Source organism: Tiliqua scincoides, chromosome 1 (genome assembly GCF_035046505.1).
Source record: "Tiliqua scincoides isolate rTilSci1 chromosome 1, rTilSci1.hap2, whole genome shotgun sequence".
Classification (NCBI taxonomy): Eukaryota; Metazoa; Chordata; class Lepidosauria; order Squamata; family Scincidae; genus Tiliqua; species Tiliqua scincoides.
In genome coordinates, this window is record NC_089821.1 from 308,889,100 (window position 1) to 308,909,281 (window position 20,182).

Here is a 20,182-nt window from a genome sequence, read left to right on the forward strand (position 1 = left end):
TTCAGTGTTCTCCAATGTTTACCCGGAAACTCCCTCTGGAGACAATGGGAACTGTCACTCTGGCATATTTGCCTTAACGCTCTAGAGTCCCCACCCGCATGCATGGAATCCTGGACCAATCGCAGCCTCGGTCGCAGAGATAAGAAAAGGATAGAGTGATGCATCACATAGCCTTCCTGGGGCACTTTCAACATTCCATGGCGCTCTCTCTCTCTCTCTCTCTCTCTCCTGGTGCGGAGCCATAGGGAGGAATGCGGGATGACAGGGCAGTGACATGTCTGCCTCGCCCCAAATAAACGGTACCCGCGAAGGCGGGAGAGCTTTCGCCCAACGTTACCCGGAAGTGCCCCCTGCGCGTCACTCTGTCCTTTCGCTCAAGGGCAACTAGAGCGAGTGGGGTTGCATCCGGGCCAGGCCTGGCCACGCCCCCACCCGCCGCCGGCCGTAAAGCGCGGCGTCGCAAAACGTCGCGCTCTTTTTCTCGCTCCGGCGGCCTGACAGGAAACCCGGCGTCGCTTTACGGCCGCTGGATGAGGATTGGCGACGGGGAGCGGAGCCGCCGCTACCGCTGAGGGGACTGCGGGGTGAGGAGGGCCGCGGGCCGGGCGGGGGGTGCCGGGCGGGGGCCGGGCCAGGCCAGCCTCACGGTGCTGTCTCTCCCGCAGGACATGGCCGAGGTACCGCCCGGGCCTAGCAGCCTCCTCGCCCCGCCGCCGCCGCCGGGAGACGCCGTCGCGCTGCTGCTGCCCTTGCCGGGCGCCGCCGCCGAGGAGGAGGAGGAGGAAGAAGGCCGGCGGCGAGGAAGGCCCCGTGAGGAGGAGGAGGGCGACCAGGGCGCGCGGGGGGGGCGCCGCCGGCCCTGCCCGCCCCCCCACCGGCGCCCCCACCAGCTGAACGGGCTCATCGCCGCGCCGGACCTGCTGCGCCTGCGGGGCTCCCTCAAGGGGAAGGCGCCGAGCGGCGGCCTCGAGCAGCAGCCGCCCGGCCCCCTGCAGCGCCTGCCCCGGCCCCAGGCGAGGACTGCGCAGCCCCCCTCCGCGGGGGACAGGAACGGGCTGGCCGGGGCCGAGGAGGAGGAGCAGGAGGAGGGCCGGGGGCCGGGGCCGGCAGGGCGCGAGGAGGAGGCCCTGCTGCTGCTCTCCCGCTCCCTGGCCTCCTGCGGCCTGCAGGGCCCCCCCACGGACTCTCCCCGGGCCCCGCCGGAGGCCCTCGCCACCCACTACGTGCGCTACCAGTCCGAGCTGCAGATGCCCGACATCATGAGACTGATCACCAAGGATCTGTCCGAGCCCTACTCCATCTACACCTATAGGTATTTCATCCACAACTGGCCCCAGCTCTGCTTCCTGGTAAGTCGGGGTGGAGGTTGACGCAGGAGTGGCTAGGCGTGCCGGAGGCTGCCCGGCAGTCGCCGTGGGGCTCAGCCCCGGAGGAAGCGCCGCCCTCGCCCGCCACCGGCCAGCACGGCGGTGTGCGTCTCTGCCAGGAGCGGCTCCCACTGTGCCCAGCGGTCCTTACTTCCTAGTGAGTGCGCGAGTGAGGTTGCTGCCTTTGGTGGAACAGCAGGCGTGGTGACCTCCGTTGCCTTGGCATAGGGACAGGTGTGTCTTCGACTTACCAAGAGTTCTGTGTAACCCAAACTGTATTTGTGTATGCGGTGTAAACTGGTGCAGTGAAACGTCACTTCTCTGTGTATTAGCAACTGGGTATGAAGGATGGTGGACTTTAATGCCAAGCAAAACAGAAAAGTACAGGTAGAAGTACAGGTGCAGCCTGTTTATACACTGATTTGACTCAACACTAATGGCCCCTGCAAATGAAAAGGAATGTGCTGATCCCTGGAGAAGGGGGAAAATGCACCCCTTTAAAATCAGTTTTAAAAACTGAACAGTCCTTTAACAGCCTTCCTAATGGGGGGGGGCAGCTGGCTGACAATCCATCAATCCTTCTCTCTCCAGGTGATCACTCCCTTCCCCCTGAGCATGTGAAAGAAAGGTGATCACTTTGCATTGGTGAAGGGAGGGGCTGAGTGAAGGGGAGGACTGTTTGATGGATTGTCTTCTTAATGACTCTTGCTGTACATCACAAAGGTCAGCAAGGCTGTTTTTAAATCACAGGAGCAAAGAAACTTTGTTTTTTAAATTGATTTGCTATAGTGCGTTTTTTGCTATCAGCATGAGTGCTTGGAACGGAACCCACATGAATAATTAGTCTCATCCTGTATTTTAAATGGCTTCATGTGATGAAACGTTTGTATTCATTTTTTTCCAGTTGTCCATCATCCTGCAGCTTTTGCAAGGGGAAGGGGGAGAGGAATGCAACACAGTATGGCTTTTTAAATGCTGTTGCATTAATTCAGCAATTTTCAACCTTTTTCATTTCACGGCACACTGACAAGGCATTAAAACTGTCAAGGTACGCCATCAGGTTTTTGATAATTGCCAAGGCACACCATGCCACCAGTGGGGAGCTCACATCCCTATTGACCCTACTAATAAATGACCTTCCCTCAGATTCCTGTGGCACACCTGTGGACCACACACGGCACACCAGTGTGCTGTGGCACAGTGGTTGAAAATGGCTGCATTAATTGGTACACTAGTGCATGGTCAAGACTTGATTTAAAGCCATGTTCCTGAAAAGCAATTATAAAGATCTGATAATTGCTTGACATCCCTAGTATAGTTTGACATCTTGACTTGTTCTTAAAAAGAGCTGATAAGAACATGTAAAGATGGTTATAAAATGGCCATTTCATAGTAATGAGTTTACACTTAGTATCCTTTGTTAGTTTTTGAATACAAAAATTATACTGTTTTTTAAAAACATCTATATGTTCTTCCTGTTAGAATTGAACAATTGCTTTTATCTTACGTGCCTTATACATATTTGGAGACTGTTTGCTTTAATCTTGATAATGCTATACTTGTTTTCGTGGCTCCCTCTTCCTTTCTGTCAACTTAATGCTGCCCAGTGACAGTAGCTGTTGAATAGTTAGGGTGTCATGGAGTAACAAGGCTCATAAAAACCTTTAGGACTGCTGAAACAGAAGAAGCTAGACTGTTAGATATTTTCTGTAGCATATACTACCAATTTTTTAAGACAATAAGTTCCTGTTTAAGTTGGCAAAATAGTTAATGGTTTTATATGTCACTTTGATCACAGCACCCAACTTGATGTATACACAGTTTCTGCACTAAAACCCAGTGAATGTGATCCATCTCTTAGGTGAAGGACTTAAGGTTTGTTGGGAGGGGGCTTCAGTTTTGAAGGATTAATTACAAAGAAGGTAGTAACAGGAAAGAAATCAGGGGAAATCTACCAACCTGATTTAAGTTACCCTGCTGTACTGTCTAGGTTAGAAGTTGCTTGTTCTATTGTGAAAAGAGGTTGGGTGTCCCCCTTAATACAAGGACATCTGCAAGAGGGATCTGAAGGCCTTAGGGATGGACCTCAACAAGTGGGAAACCCTGGCCTCTGAGCGGCCCGCTTGGAGGCAGGCTGTGCAGCATGGCCTTCCCCAGTTTGAAGAGACACTTTGCCAACAGTCTGAGGCTAAGAGGCAAAGAAGGAAGGCCCATAGCCAGGGAGACAGACCAGGGACAGACTGCACTTGCTCCCGGTGTGGAAGGGATTGTCACTCCCGGATTGGCCTTTTCAGCCACACTAGACGCTGTGCCAGAACCACCTTTCAGAGCGCGATACCATAGTCTTTCGAGACTGAAGGTTGCCAATACTGTCCCCCTTAAATAGCAAACAATAGGCTGGATTGCAGTCTGCTTGAATAGTTGGATTTCAGTCTTAGAAGTTGATTGCATGTCTTAATTTCATGTATAGAGGCAGTAGCAGATTTCAGAACCAAACACATAAAGTAAATAACTGAAAACTAGTGCTCGACTGAGTCCAAAGGAAAATCAGTTTTCTTGATGTATTTCATAAAGATAATAAGCTGAAATATAAGGAGATGCAAGACTTACTTTGAAGTATTTGGATTACGTCTTGGTTCTTAGAAGTGCTTGTGTGGGGATTCTTGTTTTGTTGTAAGTATTGTTGTTCTGGAGCTTGTTTCATGAGTATAGCTGGTCTCCCAATTATTTTTACCCTGCTTTTCTCCTCCTATGAGTGAAAAGGACTTTACAATAACTTTAAAATAAGATAGTAAGATCCTAAGCCTAGAGCAACAGCAAATGTCAAACTTGGGGTAATGCAGCATGGTGGCAGAGAACAAATTCTCTGTATAGGAACCAAACCTGTATAGGAAAAGTAAAGTCCCTAAATGCCAAAGAAAATAATTGGTCTTCAGCTGCACAGGAAAGAGAGGGCCAATCTGATCTGGAATTCTACAAACAGGACTTGTGTGTGTGAATTTTACACCAGTTGATCTGAGAAGTATGTTGTGCGTGTAAATTGGTGATGAGACAAAGTATTTTTAAGAGCTTGCAGCATGAGAGTAGAGAATCAGCTGTTGATGGACAAGTGAGGGTGGGTCAAGAATGATGATTTGGGGGGAAAAGACTCTAGGCTTGGCTTTTCGTCCCAGCATCATCAACACAAATGCTCCTCATTCTTATTTGGTGTTCTAAGAATCGCATGACTGCAGCCGATTTCGACCACCTAAATTTATTGTGTATTGTGTAGACTTCCAAAGCTAATTTCCCCAGCAGCAAAATTGAGCACCATGTTTTGGTCTAATGCTGACTTCATGCTGCATTTGGTAAAAGGGCTGAGGATGTTCAGAGGCATCTGCTTTTAAGAAAAGCGATTAAGCATTTCCACTTGCGTCAGCCAATATCTTTGTTGTGTGCAGCTTCTGGCACTTGTGAGGTTTGTTTCTAAATACTCATTTAGAGGATTGAACTTCCAAATAGCTGCTCCAGGGTATGCAACGCAACTGCAGTTGTGAAGGTATTCTAGTAGGCAATCAAACAGCGTGTTTTATGGGTTTCAGTGTTTATTGGTGCTAGTGGTTCTGAGGAAGTTTCCATTAGCAAACATAAAATGTTTTTACTAAATTTTTGCTTGTATCTGAAAAAACAAAACCCACAACTTAGACTTTCCCCCATAACACAATAAACTCCTGTATGTTGCATGCTTTATGTTTTAAGCAGTAAAATGAAGATTGGGATAAGTGTCTGTTAGTAATGTTTTGGAGAGGTGTTTAGTTTTTCTTTGGAACTGAAACTCTCCCCTGCTTAAACATTTGTTTTGGAAACAGTATGCTTAATGTATGTAGGTTGAATCCCTGTTAGTGCTGAAGATGAATTCTCTGCTAGTAAATAAAGTATAAGTCTTGAAACGACCCTCATGGGGTGCAGGTTTGCTTCACTAGGCTGAAAATTAAACTACTCAAAGGGGATAGTTCCCTTTTGAACAATTTGGTTGCGCTATATGCGTCTGCGTATAGGGATTGTCACTCCCGAATCGGCCTTTTCAGCCACACTAGACGCTGTTCCAGAATCACCTTTCAGAGCGCGATACCAGAGTCTTTCGAGACTGAAGGTTGCCAACTACTATATGCGTTTGCAGAGTATTGATCCAGTTTAGACATCACATTGGCCCAGGCTATGAGCCCTGCAGTGTCAGAGCAGGAAATTCCATCTGTTCAAGCATTCCATTTCTCACAGTGACTAATCCGCTATCTCTGGGACACCCATGAACAGAACACATAGGCAGGTAGCCCCATGCAGCTGTTCCTTCCCAGAAACAGGTATTGAGACACACTGCCTCTGAACCTGGACGTAGTGCATACCTTTCATGACTGGTAGCCAGTGATAGATTTGCTGTCTACAAATTACTCTAATTCTCTTTTCAAGCTGCCTAGGCTAGTGGTCATTACTGCTGCATGTAGTGAATTCCACAAGTTATGTTTTGGGTGGAAAGAATTCTTTCTTATGACTGTTCTGAATCGCCTGCCCATTAATTTCAATGGATGAAACACTAGGACACTTGGGTTCTAGTGTTTTGGGAAAGGGAGTAAAACTCTGTCCTCACCATCTTACAAACCCTTATCTTGCATTGTTGCCTTTTTCTAGACTCCCAAGCCCCAAATGTTGTGGCATCTCCTTATAGTGTTGGAGAACCAAATATTGTTCATTTAGCTATCTTATGGGAGATTTAAAAAAACATGGGAAAAGGCTCTTCTCCATACAGTATGGCAGGATTCTGGATGCTGATTGTGCTCAAGGAGAAGGACCCATGGGTGCCAGGGCTGAGAATCTTCCACTTTGTTCACATTTGCTTTTCTCTGTAAATACTACTTAGCACCATTGCAAGGTAGCTGGGATGTGGTTTGCAACCCTGTAACCAAGTGGTCGCTTTTCTATTTACCTTATTATAAAGAGTATTTGTATATCACTTTTTCAACAGGAATAGTTCACAAAGCGATTTACATAGTAAAATAAATTAGTAAATGATTTGCAAAACTAGTAGAACTTTTGCAAAACCAGCCATCTGACCTGCATGATGTGGGCATTTACTTCATTTCTGGATAAACATGTTTGTTTTAGTGCGTTTTCTGTGTTTTTAAGTTGGCTGGCTGTGATGTTTATAAAGACCTTGGGAGCTATGTAGGACCTTGGCAAAAAGCTTTCGTTCATGACCTCAATGGTGATGTTTGCTTGAAAAATCCTTCAATATATGGTGCAATGAGGCCTAGAAGCCACTATCAGTGGTTCCCAAAGTGTGAGCTGTGGCTCCCCAGGGAGCCATGGAAACCAGACAGAAAGCTGCAGAATCCTTGTGAAAAACCTGCTGCCTATACAACACATCAGACTGTAGCCCTAATGGGGAACTGCAGCCAATGGCCCAGTAGGTCAAGGTATCCATGAGTTGAAAACATTTTGGAAATACTGCACTGTGCAAAAACCTCTAGTCTGTCAACTTAGGATGGCTAAGGCTGACTTTCTCCATTTAAACTCTAAGGGTGCAGCAGCTGTGCCAGCACAAGGCACAACATGAGGCTGTGTGCCAGCATAAGTATTTTTAAAGATCAAGCTGTCAGTTGTGTATATCATGCTTTGCAAGCACTGTTCACTGGCAAGACGAGTAAGTCTATTGCATACTGTGTCATGTGACCTTGAACTTGAGGCATTAATACCCGTGTAAGCCCCATTGATCTAAGTGGCGCAATTAGGCACCTGCTTAAACCTTTCCTTGGGATTTACTTAACTCTGACTAGATTGTGCCTCTGGTTTGTTAAGCTGCCTGATTTTGAAGTGATTTTGTATTTTCGCCACTAGTATCTCTTTAAGTAATAGTTCTGTCTATATCATGTGCCTTTGATGCACAAAAAAATGGTGGTCTCAGAGATTCAGCTGTGCGCTAACATCTCTTAACTGACTGGTGCATATAAAATACATGCAAAGTCTGAGGCAAGCTCTTAGTGCAGGTGGGGGATTTTTTCCTTTTCCAGAACTCGAAAACAATTGCCCAGATTCGTCTAGAAACTGGAAACCAAGTAAACTTGAAGAGCCCCTCCTTTTTCTTCAGGTTTTTTAAAAATCTGCCTTTCAGCCCACCAGCTCATGTCTCCGTCAAGTCTGAATTAAGAAAATGATGTGACAGGCTGAATTTTTTAACAAATAAACACAAGTATTGGTGCAAAAATGAGATCTCAGATAGGTCTCCTCTGTTCAAGTAATTCTGGAAGATCTGAGGGCATTTTAAAATTATTTCTCTTACATCAACCCTTCTACCTTGACAAATGTCTGTCCTGTGTGGTGTTTTGTGGTTTTGTGCATTTTTTCCTCCAGTCTTATTTTTGTAACTTTCTGATTCCAAGATTAAGTTGGGAGCATGTCATAAATAGACAGCAGTGAACCTGCTGCATTAGAAAATGTACACTTAACACAAGTAGAGATGTCTTACTAGCATTGGGTTGATTGGCAAGTGCAGTGCTTTTGAAACCCTTAGAAGAAAATGGTGTTCTGGCAAGTAATCTATACATATAAAGTATGTGTGTGTAAGAAAAGGAGAGGGAGAAAATGGGATTTGGGGCAAATTCTTGGGTTTTGAGCTCCTAAATAAAAAGTGATACAGCTTTTCTTTCAAGGGGAAGAAATGGAGTTGAAGTTTGCCAGGCTACATTTCAAAATCTGGACTTAGTTGTGCAGTTAAACCAGTTATTCCAGAATAACCTCCAGAGTCTTCCCTTTGACTTCAACGGCAAGCATTATATCATTAAAGCAGCTCATTAGTCCAAATTAAATAGTGCTTAGCTTATGTCTAGTATTCTACTTTCTGCTTGGGATTTCATAACCTTTTTCCTCATGCCAGTAAAAGCACATGATAGTGGTTTCGTTGCTGATCTTGGATGGTTTTCCTTGGCATAACTTTACGAAGTTCTGTGTAGGACGGATAGAACTTGGGCTAGACGAGACCGAGTCCAATTAGTGTAATGTTACTGCTTTGAGAAAGTGAACCTGAAAGTTGCCATGCTGTAAAATGTCTAATGTACACTTTCTGTTACTAGGTGATACATTTTTAGAAATCATCTGTCGTTAGACATAAAGTTGTTGTTAGAATCAAAAAGTAATTCTGCCTGTGATTATGGGTTTTTGTAGCACTGCTCACTGCCACCTTAAACTGCAAAAAATGTTTTGGGTTTGTTTGTTTTCAAAGGCAATGGTAGGAGATGAGTGCGTAGGTGCCATCGTCTGCAAGTTGGATATGCACAAAAAGATGTTCCGAAGAGGTTATATAGCCATGTTAGCAGTGGATTCCAAATACAGAAGAAAAAACATAGGTAAGAATCACCTTTTTGTCCTTTCTGTTGCTCTCCTGAATAGATTCTTCAGGGGGAAACTTACTCAGACACCCTGCTGGACCACAGATTCTCTTGAACTGTGATTTTAATACAGGGTAGTGTGCAGCATTCTAGCACCTCCTTGCAGTCCATGGGCCCCTGTTAGATTGTTGGGAATATCCTTTTTCACTACCTAAAAATAAATACATTACAAGTCTGTCTAATTGTAGAAATGAATTTGGAATAATTAGGGTGTGTGCAAAACATTGAGAATGAAGTAACTTAACTGCATTACTGTACTCCGCAGGTCCATTCAGATGTAAGCTCCATTGAGTTCAATGGGGCTTACTTCCAAGTCAGTGAATAGAATTCCAGCCTAAATTCATTGCTCTTCACTTTATTATTCCCAAATCAGTTCCCATGACATGATCTAAGGGCATTGGATACAGCAACCTAGTAGAAGCTAAGCAGGGCTTGTATCTGGTCAGTGGCAGATGGGAATTTCCCATGTATGCCATGTCCCTTGTATGTATGCCCCACGTATGCCATCTCGCGTTCCATGATGAAAGAAAGGCATGTCATAAATCACATTATTCCCCTGTAGAATAATTTCTTTGTGAAATACTTAGTGGTGCATGGCGAATCTCATGTTTATTCAAATAGATATGTAGATCATGTTAAGAACATGCACTTGATAATGCAGCTCAGTAGAAGCCTTTCTGCTCCGAATGCCCTCCCTGTATATGTATCCGTTCTGAGAGAGTAGAAATAAAAATGCCAAAGTGAAAGCTGAAACCAGAATGTTATGAAGTCACCAGCTGCCCATTCCCAGATGATAACTATGCCTTCTCGCCTGCTGGGTTGAACCATTGTGAAATCAGTGAAAGGTGCTAAAGATCAGATTTCTAAGAAAATCTCAGGTGTTGGTGCAATATGACAGTGGTTGCTGCACCATGAAATCCCCAGTTCAGTGGTTGTTCCCAAAGTCCTACCTTTAGAAACTTTGTTAGTCTTTGCGGGGGGGGGGGGCGCCGCAACACAATCTCCATGAACGCAGTACTGCAGGGCAGGGATTTTTCATTTACCTGGGGATTGCTGTTGCTCTTTGGAGAATCTAGGAAGCCTACAACCCCCTCTGCAGCCCTCCCCAAGGCTTGAAAATGTTGAAAAAAGAAAAATCCACTTCATGTTTTGGGACAAAAACCAGAAGTGGGTTATCTCCCAAGTAAGTGGAAAAAACCTTTTCCTGACCTGCAGTCATGTGATCATAGCAATTGCATTGCTGCCTATTTCTGGTTCCCCTGGGGGGTTGCGACCCACCAGTTTGGAAGCTTCTGCCCTAGTCTTTTTATCTGCCTATGCTATAAATAGGTGATATCTCTCAGGAATTCGGATTATTATTATCGTTAACAGTATTTATATACCGCTTTTCAACAAAAGTTCACAAAGTGGTTTACAGAGAAAATCAAATAATGACTCCCTGTCCCAAATCTAAAAAGATGCAAAGGAACACCAGCAGACAGTCACTAGAAAAGACACTGCTGGGGTGAGACGGGCCAGTTACTCTCCCCCTGCTAAATACAGGAGGAGTACCTGCTTGAAAAAGTGCGTCTTACCCAGTTAGCAGGGGTCCAACCTGAGAATTGAGAACTAGTTGTGAATCCTTGCATTTGCCTCTTATACATGTCAAGTCAGGAGATAACTTTCATGTTTTCCACCATAATTGTTAATGTGTGCTTCAGTGTTGTGAATGAAAAATAGTGAATCTCCCACTCTGAGGCTGGAAACATTTTTAGAGTAGGTTGGCTCTCCTTGCCTCCCTGGTACACTTTTTCTCTGAGCTTGGTTCCAGAAACTGATAATTTCTAGCATAACCTGACATTTTCCTTTAGGTTTAGGGGGGGCAACAAATTTTGGTTGTCCTTGTTAATCATCCAAATTTTGTTCTTGTCACCAACAAGCATTTTGTATTTGTGATTGTATTCAGAGGTGCTCTGAAGCTGAACACAACAGAACCAAGCCTCATGCTAACTTGCCTGGAGGGTCATTCACCATGGCAGTCATGGCAAGTGGATTGTGGGTGGTTGTTTCAGGCCATAAGTGCAGTGCATTGTCTGTGGTAATGATCACAAGAGTCCTTTGGGGCATAGACTTCAGGATTTCTCTATCCCACCACCAGCTCTTTGGTGGCAACTTAGCATTCTGTTTGTTCAGAGAGGTGAGGTATTCATTTCTGAGCTTTTCCCGTGTTCTTGCAGTATCCTATTAAAGGCTGGTATGCTTTGTTTACGTGCAAGGCATGCTTCTGAAATACATTAGCTGCTATGCTGTGTGAAGCAAGTACAGGAAATCAGAACACAGACACTTGTCTGCCCCGAAGGAAGAAATATAGAATGAATGGTTTTAGAGGAGAGTGTCGTGAAAGTATCTTATTTTGGGCAGCACTGGTTTTTTCTTAATGAAGGCAATGTGCCCTGTTAAGTGTTTTAAAAAAATTCTGGAGTGTTAATTGTATATGTCAAGATGTAAAACATTTTGGGTCTTTTTGTTTACCCCACATTTTTTCCAGTCCACTTAGTTTGTTCTGTTGCAGACCAGATGGACTTGTTCTCTGGTTTGAATTTGGTCACAGATATGCTTTGTCCATACCTGAAGTAGAAGTAGAGGGCTGTAATGGAAATGTGCAAGATCCTTCAAGGAGATAGGGTGTGGTGTCAGCAGTGGCCCCTTGCCCAGTCAGGCCTGGGAAGCATGGAGTTAAAACCTAAGCTTTCAGCAGTGGGTGTGTTGCACAGCTGCAGCCACTAGAGGCAACAAGGTCTGGAAGGATGAAAGCAGCACCTGGAGGAAGGAAAAGGTATGGGTGTAGAAGGAAGGAGCTTGGAGGAAAGAGGATGGACGGACGGAGACTATGGAAGACTGCTGGAACAGAGACTGCTGGAGACTAGTGTGTGGTTGCCATATCCAAGAACTGCTGAGAACCAAGGTGTTGATTGGCCAAAGAAGCTACTGGTGGTAGAGGGAAGGAAGGGGGACCTTTGCAGGTTGAACAGGGCAAGCCACCCTGGTGGTGGGGCAGTACCTACCAGTGCTTTCTGCAGAATTAGGGCTATTTCAAGTGAAGAGGGAACTAATTAGCTTAAAATGGGCATAAGTTATCTAAACCAGGTTTGGAAATGGAATTTGACTAAACAAGGGCCCAGTGGACCTTCTCCTTTCTGGGATTTCCTTTGCCTTGGTTGCTGTTGTTATTTTATAAAACTATTGAATTTCCTTAAACTACTAATAGATACATTTGCTATATAAGGTCATTATACTGTAGGAGCTGTTTTGTGTTGGAATGTTGTAGTTAAATGTCTGTTTTTTAACTTTGTATTCTAGGTACAAACTTGGTTAAGAAAGCTATTTATGCCATGGTAGAAGGAGATTGCGATGAGGTGAGTCATTTGTTCCTTTCAAGGAATTGTCTTCTTGCTTTGCTTTTCTTGAAGGTCTTCCTTTTAAAAGCTTTTTGCAATGTAACTCTTTAGTAAGTGGAAAATAGAGAATGCAGTCAGAAAGACATAGTATCCTAAGTGCTTAGTATGACTCCAAGAAAGTCAGCAATTGTCTCCTTTAGACAGCAGTGGTAGCCATGAAGACTGTTAACTCATGTGTGCATCTCCAGCCATTAAAGAATTGGTCATATCAAATAATGGTAGTTGGTAACTCTGCCTTGCACAGCAGACTACAACCTTAACATTATTTGGCTTATTTTAAATTGAGACACTTCAGTTTTATTCTTTAAAATGGGTAAACGAGCTTCCATGAATAAAACTTACCTTGGCTTATCTTCATTTATTATATCTTGGTATTATATTTTTGGTATTGTGCATCACTGTTGCCCTGCAGCCTCTTTTTTAAATCTGATTGACTCCTAACCGCTGCTTGGTGAACAGCCTCTACTGTCCTGTCTTGGCAAAACAGAGTCCCTTAGAGCAGTGGTTCTCAAACTGTGGGTCGAGACCCACTTGGTGGGTCATGATCTGATTTCTGGTGGGTCGCGAGAAGCTGGCAGCAGCCATCTTGGAAGATGGCAAAAGACCTAGGTGGCACCATTTTGGAAGTGGGCAAAGTCTGGGCGTTGCCATTTTAAGCTTCCCAGCATTGAGACGTAACTAAGAGCGGCTTGCACATGTGCAAAGAAAGTAGAGTGCCGTTTTTTCCCAGAAAGTGTGCTGCTGCCTTCCAGCTGGACCTCCCTCTGCACTTGGAGGCTTCCCTCAGTGGGGCCAATCAGGGAGTGCAGGCTTGGATTGCAGGAAAGAAGGACTGGGAGAAACGTGGACAAGCCAGCCATGCTTCTCCACACCAGCCTTTGTCAGCTTGGCTGCCTTGATGGGATGGGCTGCCTTGGGGTTGCAAGACAAGAACTTCCTGCTTGATGACATCACTTCCGGCTCTGACATCACAGCGATGTCACTTCCTGTTTGATGATGTCATTTCTGGCTATGACATCACTTCCAGGTTGCTGACTTCACTTCTGGTGTGTCCCAGACAGATTGTCATTCTCAGAAGTGGGTCCTGGGCTAAAAAGGGTGAGAATCGCTTCCTTAGAGAATCTGGCTGTTCTTTCTCTTGCACAAGCAGGCACAACTTTAGTTACCATAAACATTAAACACTTGCATTTTCTTTTATGCTCATAAAAGCCTAGTGGAATCTTGTAATGAAAACATTAGGTTGAGGAATACAGACGGATGTCTGCTTTTATCAACGCTGAAAATTTTTCTCTATTCAGTGGGTCTCTAGCATTCTGCCCCTCATAATATGTCTTCCATGCTATAATGAATTCCTGGTGATCTTGATGGCTTTGAGAGTGGGTCTGCTTCTTTAGCTTGGCCACTTTTGTACTCTTTGCCCAAACTGTAACGCGTTAATACCACTTCAATTAAAAGGTTTGAAGTTAGACTTTGTAAGGATTCATTGTTGTATTGTAGTTGGAGCACCTGAGCATTTTAATATTTAGTATTAAACTCTAGGTTCTTCCAGTGTGTAATGATATGTATTGGTGATAGTCCTTAATTGGGTATAGTAGTGCATCTTGTCTGAATAATTCAGTTGTAGTATAAGAGAGAAGTTCTAAGAAGCAAGTGCAGTGAATAAGTAACAGAATTAAATCACAACTGTACTGATCAGTATTCTTTTCTATCCTTTTAAACATTATGATATGAGGCCAGCTCTGTTTCTTATGCAATATCATAGTATCATGACTGATTTGTGTTGTGTACATATCTGCAGGTTAGTGATTATCTTGAGTGTCTCTTTGGGACTTTAAAAACACTTTTGCAACTTCCCAGAAGGTTCTGCCACCTTGAATGGGAATTCTATTGTTACAGTGAAACCACAAAATTCCATTAGAAGTAGTGGCAACTGGAAGCTCTGAATCATCTTCGGAAGTCCTAGTATTACCTAGTAACTGCTGTGTCCATTGGTGAAAACCTGGAGGTAATAATTACAGATATTTTCAGTCCATTGACATGGTAGTTTATAGGTCTTAATAGCCAATAACAGGATTCCTGAATGCACTTTGGAGCTTCCAGTTATAACAAATTTTGGGTTCTCACTGTAACACATAAAACTTTTTATCCGGTAGGTTTGTACTGTAAAATGTCTGCCAGCTTTCTTAAATCTGATACTTATTTTCTTTGCCCATGGCTAATTCAATGAACTGGGACATAACAAGATAATAGATTAAAAGTGATTTTGAAACTGTCTCTATTCAGACACCGAAACTGTGGTTTTATACTTACCTGTGTTGCAAATCCAGCACATGGGTTGAGTTTCTAAAAATGCAAACAATGGATAGAGCTGCTTGTCCATTTTCCCTCTGCTCAGTACCTAGCTCTAGGTATACAGAGCAACAGCTGAAATTTTGCTTCATCAACTTGAATATTATACAAAATTGTAACTATTATAAACTGTGGTTTTCAAAATCTCCCTCAAACCGTAGTCTTCGGTTCTGGTTTATTAGCTTATCAAAAATAATGACTTGTCAATTTGGTCATCACAGCAAACTCTGGCTCAGTTTTCTTAATTGTGTTTTGAAGCGATTTCTGAATTTTGAGACTCCTGAATTTTGAACCTACCAGACTAACAAATCAAAAATGATGTTGAAATCCTGACTTTAGGCATCTTTTTGTGTGTGAACTTATTAATACATGGACTTTCCCCAATAGGGGAAGTTCCCCAAAAGGGGAACTTCCAGGTGCTCATGATGCCAGTAAATTTGAATATCAGCATTTAACTACTCCTTAAGGAGTCACTGAGTGCTTTGTTCTGCTGTCAAAGAGTTTCTAATTGGAAAGATATATGGTGACTTTTGTCTATTTGCGGGATGTCCCAGATGAAAGACCCTAGGGCAAATGTGCAGTGGGGTGTTTTCCTACTTGCTTCTTATAACCTGTGGGCATCACCTGGATTCACCTGTTGGATTGGTTACTTGGGGTCATCTGAGCCCTTTAATTTTCCAGCTCTGGGGAATTTACAGATCAATGAGCTGACTAAAGTTTTGTTTACTAGTCATTTACTGTCCCTTTTTCCCCAACTGGCAATAGCCAGATCTGACTTTACACTGAAATGTCACAGAGGCAGCTTCAGGATGCTCACTCATTACCAAAGCTATCCTAGGAGGTCAAAACAGCCAAAATAAGAAGGGGGAGTGGGGGAATTTCATTACAGTAAGTCAAGTCTTTTATGGCAGTGTTTCTCAAACTGTGGGTTGGGACCCACTAGGAGGGTTGTTAGCCAATTTCAGGTGGCTTCCAATTCATTTTGAAATTTTATTTTTAATATATTAGACTTGATGCTCCCAATGGCATGACTGTGTTTGGGGAAATATTACAGATCTGTATTTATAACAGGCTACTATGTATATGCTTTTAACAATGATAGTAAATGGAACTTACTCCTGGGTAAGTCTGGGTAGTAGGATTGCAGCCTAAGATTGTTAAAAAAAAATTTCCTGCTTGATGATGTCACTTCCAGTCATGACATCACTTCTGGAGGGTCCTGATAGATTCTTACTCTATAATACGGGTCCTGTTAATAAAAGTTTGAAAACCATTGTTTCAGAGCATTTTGATAAAACCCACACTCAGTTCCACATCTTATGACATTTATGAGCAAGCTGAAAAAAATAGCTTAATTTTCATTTGTTTTCATCAGTCAAGCTTTTTATAGCCCCGCCCTTAAGTAGGTTTATTTCATATTATTGTGGTGATACGCTCATTCAGTTGATCAGGTAGCAAGATTTCATTGTGAAATTGGTGCACTGCTTAGATGGAAGCCCTGACGGGTACTATTGTAACTAAAGTGAAAGCTAGCTACAGATGCAAGGCTGTCAATTTGAGATGCAACATGCTTTTGAAGATTTCCATCTCCTGCTCCAGATATCACTGTTCTCCCTCTTCCTGTGGGTTCCCTTGGGTCCCAGAAGTTCCAGGGCCTGACCTAAGGGAAACATGGCAGCCCTAAAGATTGAAGGGACCCAAACACTCGCACGTGGAGTCTGGCAATTGCTAGTTCAGGGTTTCTCTTGAGCTAAGCATATCCAGCAGAGTGTTACTTTGGCTGACTCAGAGTTGCAGTGCTTTAAACAAAGCTCAGCTTCTCACTTGTGTAGATCAAGCACACTATGGCAGTGGTTTTCAAAACTTTTTAGAGGCCCTAGAGGCTGCTGTCTGATTTATAAATGCTAAGGTGTGTGGCTATAATGGTGATTGGGCAGCAGAACCCCCCCCCCCAAGTAGCACATAGCCTAATCTGCCCTGTCAATTTCATGAACCATCAAAAATAGGGTCACAACCCTCTCTTGATTCCCAGACCTACAGTTTAATAACTACTGCACTATAGAACACGCAATGACTGTGTTACAGTTGTTGTGTGGTCCCATAGTGTGCTTGCTCTTCTGCACAAGTGAGAAGCTTGGCTGAAGAGTTGCAGTGTATTAAACAGAGTAACGCTCTGTTAGCTGTGCTTAACTTGAGAGAAATCCTGAAGTGGCAATTGCCAGACTCCATGTGTGAGTTTCTGGGTCCCTTCAGTCTCTCAGTGTTGCAGCTGTCAGTGAAGAACTGAAAGGTGTTCTCTTTAGATACAATAGTTATACTTATGGATGCACAACCTATGAATATCCTAGAGCTGTGAGAACCCAGATTTCTTGGATTTAAATGCTCAGAATGGTGACTGAGCAATGGCACAAGTGAAAGCTGCCAGTAAAAGTGAATATTTCTGGAAGCTAATGTTGGGGAAATGTTGTGGTGTTTGGTTTACACCTAGCTCCATTCTAGGTGCATAGGGTGGGTGCAACAGCTTATTAATTTGAAATATACTTTGAACTGCATTCTTTCTGAGGAAGTATAGTCCCATCCAGGAGAAGTTGCAGCTCCCATCCCAAATTGGCTGTCCTACTGACCAACAGCTTCTTGGTCTTGCCTGGATTACATTTCAATGTGTTAACCTGCATTCAGTCATTCACTGCAGCGCTACATTAGTTCAGAACATCTTCTGCCTTCCTAGTACCAGGTAGTACTGTTAATCATGAAGTGCTTGAACCCCTCTCTGTCCATCTCTGGCCGCTAAAAACCAAGTTGTGTACATGACTTTCAGCTCTTTTGAATGCTGGCAGTCTCCCAATCCAAGCTGGAATATGTGGGGCGCACAAATAGGGGAGAATACCATTGAGTATTCAGCATAGGCATGTTCAGCTGACAAATCTCAAGCCAAATCAGTGTCCCAGTAGGTTCACTAAATTATAAGCAAGATGATTGTTTGATATGATTATGATAAAATCAATATTGGATAAGGTTTGCTCACAGTTTCACCTGTACTGGTGTGTGTGTGTGGGGGAGTGTCCTAAAAGTGTACTGTCAGTGTTTTATTGATAACTGGTAGATGTTCTGAAAAGGCAAACAATAGTTGGCCACTTGTTGCTTTTAGGAAGCACACTGAACTTGCACTTTGAAGGAATTGGGCTATGAAATGATAAATTGCTTCTTGTACCTTGAAATTTTGTGCCATTTTCCTCAGCATAATTTCACAAGTTTCTGCCCAGGAGTTTAGCTTTATTCTCTACAGTCCCTAAAGAATGCAGCAACCATTAGAAAAAAAATGTATCTTCTTTTGTAGGTTGTCCTGGAGACAGAGATCACAAACAAATCTGCATTGAAACTTTACGAGAACCTTGGCTTTGTGCGAGACAAGAGGCTGTTCAGATACTATTTAAATGGAGTGGATGCACTGCGTCTTAAACTGTGGCTGCGTTAATAGGAGGTCATCATTGCACCAAGGATTCCCCTTCCCAACCAATTTGGCGGCGTCCTTTTGCATGCAATGCAATTTGTGTGGAATTGCTTTGCAGATGGACGTAATAACTTCCATGCAGCTCTTCTCTGTGAGTGTCTCATCGAGTGTCGCACCTAAATCGTTGCACTGTGTGGCATGGCGCATCTTGTTCTGAATTTACAGCAGGTTGTTTCAAACTTCAGATCCTCTTGGTAACCAAGAAGATGTGCCAGTAGGTAGCCAAGATCCCTTTTTTCATTTTGCAATTCTACTGACTCCTGTTACATAAACGGTTAACGTTTTGTCCAAGAACCTGTGTGTGGAATGCAACTTTTTTTGGTTCCAGAGAGCAAGAGAGCCAATGTAGATTGTAAAATTCTATAAGTATACTAACATTTCATACAAAACTCACCATAGTTTTTTTTTTCCTGGGGAAATGACAAGGCTTCAACTTTAGGTTTTATTTTTCAATACTGAACTTTCCATTCTTAAATATTGGTACCTCAGTGATTAGTGAATGAAAAAATGTATTGTAGGGTGGGATGTGTGTTACATCGAGTAATGGTAACAATTAAATTGCGTCTGCCAGTGCCTGTATAGATACGTATATTTGTCTCCACAGCTAATTTTTGAGTGCATGCTTTTCCTTTCTTGATTTTTTTTTGTTTTTGTCTTTGCAAGAACGGCTTTTATTTAAATTCTGGATTTGATAATAAATTATTTCAGACTTTAATAATTTGGATTCTCCCAGGTGAGGGCTTGGAAAGCCCTTCTCTTATAGCAAGAAGTGTAAGCTATATTGAAAACTTGAGTAGCTGCTAAAAGGGAGTATGATGCACTTTTTTCTTTAAAGAGAGTGAGGGATCTTTTAAAAAAAAAACTAGCAAATTAATGTAAATTGGGTTGATTTTTTTAATTTAATCAAAACTATCACTAGATTAGCTAAAGAACCATTATTCTAAAGCAGTTGGAACAACTTCATTTTGGTCTGAATTCATATTGGTTTCCTTCCATGTTCTTAAAGTGTCAGTCTTGGTTCTTGGTATTGAAAATTTAAGATGCACTGCATCAATTTTAAGCTGCTTTCATTTTCTCTAAAAATTTTTTTTCAAAAAGCCAAAATTATTGCAGTTTTAATTTCCTTCTGAATAATTTGGCAGAGGTGTGTCAAAAGATTGGCTTAAACTTCCCCTTTTAAAAAATGGGCTACACAGACTTATCTAAAAACATCCTTTTCCAGCAGTTACACAGTGTGTTCTTCTGTCTGTCAGTGCAATATGTAAAACAGATCTCTTCTTTTTGGCAGTTCGGCAATGACAACATTGGTATATATTAGCAAAAAAATAAAGACCCTAGATGACTCATAGAAAAAATAAATTGCTTCCTTATACTGAGAGGAAAACCTTCAGAATTCAACTTTGCCTTAATACGTTGTATGTTAAGGATTCAACTTGTCATGTTGTAAAATGGTTTGAGTTGCTGTACATCTGTGAGGACCTGACCTCCAGTCACACTTCAGAAGAAAAAAAGACCCATTCTGGACAGTGTAGGTTTAAAGGAAGGCCATCCTTATTTTGCACAGACTGAGCATCTCCCCCACTATGTATAAGTTGTGAATTGTATTTGGGAAAAAATAAATGATTTTAATTTAAAACTGGCACTCCTCTCTGGACACATTGCTTCTCACATATTTAAATGCCTGAATTGGAGCTCTTTATAATGAGAAGTCCGTTCTTTGTTGGCCAAACCTACATGCCATGTTCAGCAACACAGAACATCCCATAGAGAGACTCTACTGGACACTGCCAACCATGCCAGTGTAGCCCTGGATAAACCTGTCCACAACTGATGGAGCCAAAGGCTTGGGCAGTGCAACTCAAATCATGTCCTCATGTCATTGCAGGATACTCCACAACAGTAAAGCAGGGAGCCCAGGAGAATCGGGCTTCCGCAGAACTGTGCCCTCCAATTTCATTTTGAAATGAAATGTGAATATTCACACAGGTCAGATGTATAAATATCAGGTTTGAAGACTGAACTCATAGTTGGAAATGTCTTGCTAATACTTGAAGCCTTCGTAGTAAAAACTGAATCACATATCAAGCCAGAAGTGATAGA

General features: G+C 43.0%; 1 protein-coding gene across 1 annotated transcript; it reads left to right on the forward strand.

The window, feature by feature from the left end:
* Positions 1–495: 495 nt before the first annotated feature.
* On the forward strand, positions 496–19,722 carry NAA30 (N-alpha-acetyltransferase 30, NatC catalytic subunit). Its single transcript, XM_066621861.1, has 5 exons — positions 496–584; positions 666–1,349; positions 8,620–8,743; positions 12,125–12,180; positions 17,909–19,722. Exons 2-5 carry the CDS (start codon positions 669–671, stop codon positions 18,044–18,046), a joined length of 999 nt encoding a protein of 332 aa, XP_066477958.1. The 5' UTR covers positions 496–584; positions 666–668; the 3' UTR covers positions 18,047–19,722.
* Positions 19,723–20,182: the final 460 nt, after the last annotated feature.